Raw genomic sequence first — 11017 nt, forward strand, 5'->3', positions numbered from 1 at the left:
ATTGGATCTTACCGGCTGTCAGGGTTATTATTATGATCTGATTCATATAGTTTCCTGTTTTAGGACACTGGACGCTGCTGTCATTGACCATCTCATGAGTTCATTGGACAAGAATTATGACGGAGAGCTCAGTTTCCTGGAGTTCTGGCAGCTGATTTGACATCTTGCAAGCAAGCATGGGGTTCAGCCAATAGAGTGACCTTAATACTCTGTTTCAGCTTCATGGGTGTTACTCAGCTGGGTGTGTGCGCCATGTAAATGTGAAATCATCCAAATGGTAATCTCATAAATCAGTTTCAGCAGCGGAGTAGTCTGTTGTACTTTTGTTGTTATTTGTTATTTACTGTCTCGACCAAACGAAATTAAACATAATCCCAGAACACTAACTCTGACAGTAATATTACAACCAGCCTCCAAAATTTCCCAAACACAGCTGCATGTACTCATTGGGCAACGATCTAGATGTACAGTGAGAATTTATTGTCTGAGAACTGTCTCAAAGTGTTCCTGCCCCTCTAATTCCTGGAAGACATCACCTCCCTCAGGGAGACAAAATGAGGTGTGGCGTTGGCATATGTTTAAAAATGAAAGAGCAAACAAAATGTAAAAGCATGCAAACAAAACAGTTTTTCGTTATTGCTGCACAAGTTTGTTTATAAATCGACTTCATACATTTCTTTGTCTTTTCCATTTTTAACTTATTTTAAGTTTCAGGGTGTGGTTTGAGTTAATCTGATGTTTGTAAAGCTTTGAATGCTTACATGAACGCACATGTTAAGAAGAATCCATACAAACGCGAGGAAATGGAATTCACAAATACAGAAAAAAGAAGACATTTACTAGAAAGCATAACAGAAATTTCCTGGGGGAATAATGTGACTAAAACTAATCTGCATTGCCTAAGCTGCGCCTCTTCCCACATTCCTTCCCTCTCAGGCACACGCCCTATGACAACGGGAAAAAACCGTTTGCTTCAGTAGAAGTTAAATCACGGAAAAGATATCTGTTTCTGGTTAATCTAGCGCAAGGCTGGTAAGAAGGAAGAAGAGCAGCTGAAACAGTTTCTATCTTCTTTTGTGTTCCTTGTGTTGTAGGTGAGTTTGCTTTCAAAAGATTATTTTGGGTTTATTTCCTTCTTTGGAACCTATTGATTTTATATATATATATATATATATATATATATATATATATATATATATATATATATATATATATATATATATATATATAGTGTAATGAATTTTGTATACTTTGCCAGCGTCTCTGTTGCCACTGCGTCGGTTTTGGCCAAAGGGATCGGGTTCCCCTTCTTGGTAATCTAACTCCAGTCCCTTTACACTTCCAGAGAAACGAGAGTCTCGACTCACGTTTATTTATTTATTTGCTGCCCGTGTGTCAGTCCTGCCTCTGGTCGCTCTACAAATTGTCAAGATTAGTTAGGGCTAAATGTAAATGTGGGACGCGGGCAAACTCTGTTACGCGCGGCGCACACTACTTTTGGCACACGCGTCAAGGTCGTTTAACAGCCACTGAGATTACTGTCTCAGATTTGCTCCATATCAGCCTGAATTATTCACATTATGATAAGAAAGTAGTGAGACTCGAATGGCTTCGGCCTGGTTTAGTTATTGCCACAGAAAAGGAAAACTGACCTGGGCGATGGCAGGTGACATGTTCACGGGGGAAGTGAGTCAGTCACACCAAGTTCAAACAACTCCAACAGGGTGGAGTCGATCAGTTGCTCAGATTAATCAGTTATCCTGGTGTATCGAGTAGCCGACTCAGAAAATGACCTGCTTGGTGTGTATGTGTGTGTGACGGAATTTTATCGACTTGATAAAATTTATTCAGAAATGCAGGCAGTTTGTTTCATTAAGAGGGCTTTGGTTGGGTGGCCCTGCCTGCTGGTTAACTAAACTGGTCTGAACATGGCAAGTTTGCAACATTTTTTCACCAGCATTAGTCACCAGCAGCTGCACAGCATGATTTTCACTGTGTGTACTTATGGCGTAGACTAAAATGACAGACTACATGTTGTCTGTAGTTAGTGAAACATCCTCCTGTGGGCATTATGCCGATGTTTAAGCAGAAACAGGAACTTACTCAATGGTAAAAGCAGCAACATGTAGAGAATAGTACAGTACAGTGTAGACAACAGTAAACCCTCTTGTAACTTAATTTGACTAACGCTAAATGCTAAACACGATAAACAAATGTGTTGTGATGCAAAAAGAAAATGGATTAATTTTTGAACTCATCTTGTAGCAATGATTTTTTATTTTTGTGAGAGACTTTTTCAGTGATATTGAATCACTGTATTATTATTATTTTTTCTTTGATCAAATCTGCATGTCAGTCCAGCTGAGGCTAAAAGACACTATTGCAAGGGAGGTCTTGAAAATAAACAAGATAAGCATGAAAAAGATTTAATGGAAACAGAAGAAATTTAAGCAAAAGTAGTTTTGACATGAGCTTAAATCTTTGCTTCTTTTTTTTTAAATTAGCAAATTCTGTAATTTGCTACGATGATAAATTTACTTTATTAATCCAAGATTGGGATATTAGGCACTCCATTTTATCCATCATCAGGACATTTGGCTGTCCAATATTCCAAGAAGCAGTTGGGGGATTAAGGGACTCATTCAGGGCCCCACAGTGACTCAGTGTCCTCCAGACCCAAGCCCACCACTAGGCAGCTGCTTCCCCATAACATTTCATTTTTACAGAAATAACAAAATGTGAATTAAATAATAAATTCTAAGAGGAGATTGCACAATGAAAAACATGAGGAGATATTTACTCTTAAAGTTCATCCAACTGTGATGTCTTTTATCTGTCAACAACAGGGTCATTGGTAACCTTAAACACAATCCATAAACATGTGAAACTGAAGGTCACAACTAGAAGCTACTTTTCACCATATGTGAGGTGAAACAAAAAGTCACAATCCCTCAAACAGAGCCAGTGGTACAAATAAAACAATGAACGGGGCATCATTCATTCCACTTGAGTCATTCTTTTTGCTCCAAATCCGAGTGTAAATGTGCCAAGAGGCTGATGGAGACCTTTGTGTGCACTGTGCACACACACCTTCCAGCCACCCTCTTGCTTTTTACACGTTTCCTTTGCCCAGTTTGTAATTCTGCAGCCCTGTTGTCTCCAGTTCTGACTGAAGCCTTGTTGGTTTCATGTTCATCTAATTACACTTGAAACAGACGCTAATGGATGGTGGCCAGCCAGACATTTTGATGTATGACTTTTTCTGAAGCTAACACATACACATACATATACACAGACACAGACACATACACATACACATACACATACACATACACAAACACAGACACACACACATACACAAACATACACACACTGGTTTGCTTGTACCTTTAGTGTTTGACTTGTGGAGGATGTAAGGAAGGTGTTGGGGCAATCATAGTAGCCTATCAAATAATAATGAACAACATGCTGATGACAGTTGTACACTTTATGGTTGGACGGTTGTGTGTGTGTGTGTTGTGTGTCTGTGCATGGCAGAGAGACATGAAACAAAATCCTGGGTTTGGGTGCTGGCTCTCACTCACACACACACTAATTAGGTTAATGCAGGAGAAGTCTTAATTGCCCTTCTTCAGATATGTGTTTGTGTGTATTTGCGTGTCTTCATGTGCAGGCCAGCGTGGGCACAGTTTAAGTATTGAGGTGCAGCATCTGCGTCAGATGGCAGATTTATCCGCTTCTGCTATTATTCCAATAACATCACCCCAGGTAGCTATGATCATTACCCATCTTGTGGCTACTGCTGCTGCAGGGTAGTTTCCAATACACACTGGAAATCCTGCAGCGAAGCCACCACCCCTCTGATTCTTATCAACACTACTCAAGTATCTGCGACATTTATCCAAGCCTTTTGTTTTCTATGAACAATTGCCCTGAAATTTTTCTTGGATACATTGAGGAAGAGTCATGTGTTAGCTGAATTGTGCCTGAATAAATTAAGTTGCACTTTCATTGGCCATACCCTTAAGCCACACAAAGCATTTAAAGTGCCCTAGTTATGTACCACATGATGATTTCCATAATTTACTGTTCAAACCAAACAGCTATACCTTAATACCATGCACAACACTGATAAATATATATTATGATGACAATTTATGTTTCACTTTTTTGCAGTTAAAAGACAGAAATTCAACATTTCACCATTTCTTAGCATTGTTACAAATGCAATATGTGCACTACTTGGTGGTAACTCTGTGTTTGTGTCTCAAGAAGGTTACTCACTAAGTGCAGCTGAATCCAGTTTGAAATGAGCAATTCATGTGGTTCTCATGTTGCCTGTGGTGGTCCTGCTCTGTTTTACCACAAGCTATTAGTTTTTATTGTTTGCAGCTGTGAGCAGCTCTTTGAGTTTGTTGGTGTATTGCATTGTTCAAGAAAAGCGTACATCAACACCACATCCAAGAATCAAGGGTCATGTAAATCCACTTTATCTACTGTCTTTTGAAAATGACCAGAAATATGTTTTAACACAAGTCTTAAAACTGTGTAATGAAACCCAGCCTGAATTAATAAGGCAAAAAATAGTATATTTGGTTATTCTTTTAATTGTACAAAATTGTCCATTATCACATATCTGTAGGATAACATGTAAGTTGCAGGTGAGATAAAGTTCTGTTGTTTTAAATGAATGCATGTGGCTCAATTATCTGGGTGTTTTACTTAGAAAACAACAGCAACTCTTTACAAAACATGTTTGTGGAAGACTATAATGGCACAAACAAAGATATTTCAAAAGACCCTCTGAGAAAGAGTTGCTAATGCTCATCAGCTGGAAAATGCTACAAAATCATCACTACAGAGTTTGGCCTCCATCAAGGATCACACCGTCAGTTATTTTGAGCTCAAGCATTAACAGCTTTGTGAGATCACAAAGGGCACATTTTACTTGCTTAGTGAAGTGATATGAATATCATAAGTGTAAGAACAACACCATTCCTCTTCAAAACCAATACTACTGCAAATGTTTACCAAAAAAGCACACATTCACAAGCCGGGTGGTTGTTGGATGGAGGTTTTTGGACAAGTTAGAGCAAAAAGACAAAACAAAAGAAAACAAAACTAGATTTAAATGAGAAGCATTGTTTTAAAAAAGAAAAACACTGCTAATAATATGAAGAACCTGTCTGTGAGACAAGGTGGTGGTAATGTCATGGTTTGGGCTAGATCTACTGCACCTGGGTCAGGAATTGCTTGCTGTCACTGACAGAACAACAAACTCTAAATTTTATGGCTAAATGTTGATACTGATACTTGATATTGGAAGCAAAGGTTCACATACTTTTGACTGTCAAAGGAAAGTAAGATCATTTTATAACATTAATGAGTATATGGTTTAAATATGTTCTCACATTTTTCTATAGCTACTCTAATGATTTCTTTGTCTGAATATGTTTTAGTTCGTAATTATTTTGACATCTAGAAAGTAAATCTAAAGGGATTCCAAATGTACTGTCTGTGTGTGATATATAGTACAAATGTAGGACTTGGTTTGTTTCTTTGGAGTGGCCTTTTCAATTGAATTTCACAGGGAAAGTACACAAAGGTTTCATATACTGTTTATTCTTTGTTTGTTTTCTGTAGTTTTTCTAAAGTTTTTTCATCACTGCCTTGCTATTTCATTTGTGGCCTGTGCAGCAACCTGGTTCCCAGTAGATATTTGTAATAGAAGAAAAGGCAAAGGTATTACTTATAACGGCGTTGGTCTGTTCCACCGTCCCAGAAAACCATGACAGTGTGCCAGCAAGTCCAATTAACAACAACCCTGAAACTCCAGCAGATTAATGGGATTTCTTCATCATTGATTTAATTATTGACAAGTATGCTCCTACTGGAATAACATGTCAGATCTCTTCTGTGAGAAATGTCTGTTGATGTGCAGCCTGACTTTTTTCACATCTCTAGATTTGCACAACGTAATCAGAATTTGTGTAAAATTGTCAAATGTTATAGAAATTGGATACAGCTGGTGTTTCCGTGCCCTTTTTTTTTTATTTTTTTTTTATCCCTGCTGTTTTTGTATTCAGGTGTCATGTGGTTGACTGGTTGGGTGATGTTTTTTTCTGGTGATACCTGTGTAGTGTATGTCATGTAGTCCTACAGTGTGTGGAGAGGTGTTCTGCAGCAGACGGGGCATTAGGCAGTAATCTGAACTTTCAGCCTCCTGTGTGGTTTTCGGGATCAGATGTCTGCCGTCAGAGATCATAGCTTCCATTGTGTTTACTTTTAGAGACTCCCCTTTACTTCATCCTTCCATCACACCCTCTCTTTCGCTCTGTTTAGTTCAGACTCTATGCTGCTCTGCCCCTGTTCTCTCCACTTCATCTATGTTAACTTCATTAGTGTGCCTTACCTTTCTCAGATATTTATATAGGACATAGAAGCATTTAAAATTCAAATGAAGTGTCAATATATAATATTTCTTTATGACAGGACACCATTGCCTTTAAAATCAAATTAATATTTTTATTATTAATTGAATATAACTTAATTTTTCCTAATATTGACATGAGGCTCGTCCAGGTTTCACTGACTGGTAGAGAGCCTCAAGTATCAAACCTAACCCTTTTTCAAGAACCAAAGGTCTAGGTGCTTTTTATCCAAGCTCTTAGGTATACACTGAAGATAATGAGAGCCTTTTATCTACTCAAGACCCAAAGTATTTTCATATTAATGAAGTTCATAGAAATTGTACCTAACGGCATTATGCTCGAGAGTCTGAGTGTCAAAGATATGGCCATATCTCTCTTTGCCATTTCTCAGTCTAAGCACTTCTTTTTGCTTTGTGTCCTTTTCTTTCTCTGTAATAGAGATATGGAGTCAGCCATAAAGACAGTGGTGACCACATTTTTTAGTTCTTCAAAAGGGAAGGATAACCTGGATAAAAATTCCTTTAAGAAGCTGGTACAGAAACAGTTCAGTGGCATGATGGAGGTGAGAATCTGTACTCTGTACCATCATTTTCACAAGTATATCAAATCCATGTTCTTTATAAAGAGGTAAAAAACCAATAACACTGTTTTCTGTTTGCATCTGTTTATCTGTTTGTGTTTTGTTCAGGATACAAACGACAGCAGTGCCATTAAAGAGATGCAGGAGGGACTGGATGAGAACAGCGATGGAAAGGTCAGCTTCCAGGAATACCTCACTCTGATTGGCTACCTGGCCAACAGCCTCAGTCAGCGCCAGTGTGAATCCAATGCAAAAACATCATAGGATGAGCAGTAATAATCAGCCTTTTTTAAAAAAAAAATTTAACATAATCCCCCTTTTCCAATGTTTAAATAGTCTGGTCAAATATGTAAACTTTTCTTTTTCACTGCAGTTCATAATGATTGAATGTAATGTTATGAAGCCCTGAACTAACTGATCTCCACTACCAAGAGAAAAAAAAATACTCAGTTGCTCTTTTTTATATAGAAATTACAGAAAACATGTTTTATTCCAAATAAAACTTTGTATTAAAACTACAACATGCTACAGTTTTTTTGTTGCTGCTGTTTTTTTAATTTCATAAAGCATCTGTTGTTTTTTTGTGTGTATTTTCTTTTCTTTTTACGCGTTAACTTCCATCATAATTCTTCAGGGAAACCCAACAGGGACGCTGTTCCTTTACAGTTACATGGGCTGACATTGTCCAATTGGAGCAGCACCTGCCTCCTTCCTACCTGCGGCACTTGCTAAATATAGCTGTGACTCCTCTGGCTGGTCAAACTCAGCAGCCTCCAGATGCATCAACTTTTGTAATCTGATCCTGACACAGTATGCTTCCCATTGTGTGCTGTCCTCCACTCTGCAACACTATACACACATATGGTGCATGTAAGCGTACACACACCATGCTACCCCACTCACTGACACAATATCCTGCAAGAAAGACACATAAACAATAAGATGCTCTTACCACCATGCTACTGTCAAATATATATGTTTTGACATTCTTAAATGAAAGTGCCTCTACATCAATGTTGAAATGTGTGACCTTATGGAAAGGCTTTCAGATATACATGATTATATATACTTTTATTTCTTAATTCACTTTCTGTTCACTGTCTCCACTGCATTATTCCAGAATTATGTGGATTCATGCCAGGAACTATTTAAAGTATTTTCTGTTCCTGCTGAAAGTTGCCTTCAGAGGACTATTTGAAGTTTGTTTCTGTTCCCATTCTAAAGTATCTGTCCAAATGTTTTCATTTTCACTGGTTGTTTTGCGGAGCTGGAGGTGTGAAAATGTTGACAAAAGTGTGCATGTCCTTTCATTCTCATGTTCTCCTTTGTGTGAGGATTTCTCTGCATGGTTGCCAGGTGTGATGGCTCCATTCATCTGTGCTGCACTAATCCTTCGGATACTGTGTCAGGCATGACCCTCGTTTCCCCCAGCAAACTAATCTAATTCCTACACTTACCCCACCACTTGTTTTGCTGCAAAAAAGCAAGACACATTTGCAAAGTTATGAGGTTATTATATTATTATATTATTATTATCTTGAGCTTGGTTCGGTTTTCATTTTCGCATCCCTGCAAGCCTTTTTGTTTGTTTTGACAGGAAGTACAAAATGGTTGGACAACAAAGAAGCAGGAGATTCCACTATTACAATGGTACACTGGAAAATAGTAAGTGATAAAAGACAGGATACCCTGCTCAAAAAATTCAGTTTGTCTTGTGAGTTGTGATAATCCAAGTCGTAATATTCCATATTCACTATTTATGCCAAAAATTGGCTGAGTTACTTAACCACCCATTAGGATGACATCTGAGGGTAACGATAACATTTAACTTTACAAAGGAATTCTTTCCTTGTGGTCATATTATGTGTGAGTCAATTTACTTACCACACATTACCATTAGTGTTTTGGTTAATATGTCATCTCTGACAAGTAGTGCGATGTGGACAGGTGGATCTTACGTCTGTCTTTTTAGCAGGTAGCAGGTGTCTGATGCGTAAACAGAGAAGGTTAAGAGGAGAAAGGGGGATGGATAGGGAGAAGAGGGGCAACAGGTGGAAGGAGGGGGAGAGGTGAAATGGGTGGAGTAAAGGATGTATTTAAGAAGCTGTTGTCCACATGCTCCCTATCAGACGCTACTTCCCTCTCTCTCCGCACCTGACCAACAGGCCAGCACTTCACCTCCGCTCAGGTAAGAAACAAAGATTGGAGGATGTAACAGACAGATGTTAACAATGAGAACTGTGGCAGGTTGCTTCTGACCATCATTACTAGAGGCAGATTTTTCTGGTTGCAGCCAGTGCATGGCACACTCTTCAAGTGGGCTGTTTTGTTACAGTTACGTAACGAAACTAAATGGCCAGAAAAAACATCAGTTTATTCAGCAATAAGCTATAAAACCTCAATTTATCTTGTTATCTAGACAGAGCAGGGTACAACATTTCTCATACTACTGATTCATGATACTTGGAGAGCTGCATCCAGGAGAAACAACTGATGTATGCTGTGAGTGGCAGGAAGGACAAGTCCGCACAGTTTAAAGGTGATATAGGTTCAAGAAAAGCAAGGACTTACACCTGTCTCTGGTGTTTTCTGCCATCCGGTCTAACTAAAGTAAAAGCCAGATCAGATTGCTTCTGTGTGTTCTAGTTGCATCTCCTCTTTTAGTTGGGCTGTTTAGCCAGCTTAGAGTTTCACTCGTATCATCTGGCTCACATGTCCGGCTGCTGACTCCTAGAGGTCTTCACACTGGGACAAAGCAGCAAACAGATTCAGGATCATTTTATATGTAGTAACATCTTATCAGATCACTAGCAGGAAGGAAAGACTTCATATGAGGAGGCTAAGTAAACTTTACTCTTAGATTTCCAACTCAGGAAATATTTAATCAGTCATGAGCCGATCAGAAAGAGCTATTTCAGCAATTTTGTTGTTTTTTCTTAGTTTTCCATTTGAGTTCTTTATCTGTCTGTTTATTAGCATATTTATCAGCTACAGTGAGAAAGAAAAGAGTGTGTTTACTCAGGAAAAACACAGTGACAGAGGGTTTAACCAGTTTAGACTTTCTTGCATTGGCCTCATACCCCATGTTTGGCACAATCTTTTCTTTAGGCACAAATTTTACTAAGGACCGACTCATCCACATTTTTCCCCTCCCCAGAATGTCTTTGCCCAACTCAGAGAATGCCTCCACCCTGGAGAATGCCATGCAGCTCATGATCCAGACCTTCCATAAGTACTCTGGAAATGAGGGGGACAAATACACACTGAGCAGGGCTGAGCTCAAAGAGATGCTTACAGCAGAGCTTGGCAACTACCTGGGGGTAAGGAAGCTTATTAAGGGCACAAAATGTACATGCAAGTGATTAAAACAGTTTGAGCCAATATTTATGTTTACTTCCCCACAAATGCAGAATGCTCAGGACAAAGAGGCGGTGGATAAGGTCATGGGAGACCTAGATTCTAACAACGATGGAGAGGTAGATTTTACTGAGTTCATCATACTGGTTGGGGCTCTTACTGTGGCCTGCAACGACTTCTTCCTGGAGTACAATGACAAGCAGGAGAAGAAGAAGTAAGTGCCTCCTCAGCACTAAGATATCCACTCTGCAAATCCACATCTACAAGCTCCAAGGAGAAAACAGTCAAGGCAGGAAAGAAGACCCACCTAGAACATCTTATCATGTAATTAATGTGGAGAAACACACACACATATAACTGTTGTAATATAATTGTTGGGTGTTTGTGTATTTGCCTACAATGCCCCACTGAAAATGTAATATTGAAATCTGAACTCATAGTCAGCTGTCATTGTTGCATAATGTGAATATCTGTCATGCTTTTCTTTTCATGCATTTTACTACACCTTAAAGCTCAAGACTTTACCCCCCCCCACCTTGAAAAAAATAAATGTGAAATTTACTTAAACAATGCAAATGTTGGCTGTGCTTTATTACAGCAGGAAAAAAAGTAAGAGCACAATATGGCCACCAGGTGGCAGCAAGTTGCC

General features: G+C 38.8%; 2 protein-coding genes across 4 annotated transcripts; both read left to right on the forward strand.

The window, feature by feature from the left end:
- Positions 1-924: 924 nt before the first annotated feature.
- si:ch211-105c13.3 (uncharacterized protein LOC325758 homolog) lies at positions 925-7529 on the forward strand. 2 transcript variants are annotated; one of them, XM_041989086.1, is made up of 4 exons: positions 925-1094; positions 6870-6993; positions 7120-7293; positions 7381-7529. In XM_041989086.1, the coding sequence occupies exons 2-3, from the start codon at positions 6874-6876 to the stop codon at positions 7273-7275; spliced, it is 276 nt and encodes a 91-aa protein (XP_041845020.1). In that variant the 5' UTR covers positions 925-1094; positions 6870-6873; the 3' UTR covers positions 7276-7293; positions 7381-7529. The 2 variants fall into 2 exon arrangements, with proteins under 2 accessions (XP_041845020.1, XP_041845018.1); XM_041989084.1 differs by having other exon boundaries at positions 926-1094; positions 7120-7529.
- A 79-nt stretch (positions 7530-7608) lies between these two features.
- Positions 7609-10912, forward strand: s100t (S100 calcium binding protein T). Of its 2 annotated transcripts, XM_041989082.1 has the most exons (5): positions 7609-8520; positions 8609-8676; positions 8984-9199; positions 10120-10331; positions 10422-10912. In XM_041989082.1, the coding sequence occupies exons 3-5, from the start codon at positions 9127-9129 to the stop codon at positions 10584-10586; spliced, it is 450 nt and encodes a 149-aa protein (XP_041845016.1). In that variant the 5' UTR covers positions 7609-8520; positions 8609-8676; positions 8984-9126; the 3' UTR covers positions 10587-10912. The 2 variants fall into 2 exon arrangements, with proteins under 2 accessions (XP_041845016.1, XP_041845017.1); XM_041989083.1 differs by having other exon boundaries at positions 7625-9199; positions 10169-10331.
- The last annotated feature ends 105 nt before the right edge of the window (positions 10913-11017 follow it).

Source organism: Melanotaenia boesemani, chromosome 6 (genome assembly GCF_017639745.1).
Source record: "Melanotaenia boesemani isolate fMelBoe1 chromosome 6, fMelBoe1.pri, whole genome shotgun sequence".
NCBI classification, from domain to species: Eukaryota; Metazoa; Chordata; class Actinopteri; order Atheriniformes; family Melanotaeniidae; genus Melanotaenia; species Melanotaenia boesemani.

Bases quoted from the DNA above. Each gene is read 5' to 3' on its own strand.
- si:ch211-105c13.3 (XM_041989086.1), top strand. From the start codon at position 6,874: ATGGAGTCAGCCATAAAGACAGTGGTGACCACATTTTTTAGTTCTTCA. The intron at 6,994-7,119 runs GTGAGAATCTGT...TGTTTTGTTCAG, and splicing joins AGTTCAGTGGCATGATGGAG to GATACAAACGACAGCAGTGC.
- s100t (XM_041989082.1), top strand. From the start codon at position 9,127: ATGCTCCCTATCAGACGCTACTTCCCTCTCTCTCCGCACCTGACCAAC. The intron at 9,200-10,119 runs GTAAGAAACAAA...TCTTTTCTTTAG, and splicing joins AGCACTTCACCTCCGCTCAG to GCACAAATTTTACTAAGGAC. The intron at 10,332-10,421 runs GTAAGGAAGCTT...CCACAAATGCAG, and splicing joins AGCTTGGCAACTACCTGGGG to AATGCTCAGGACAAAGAGGC.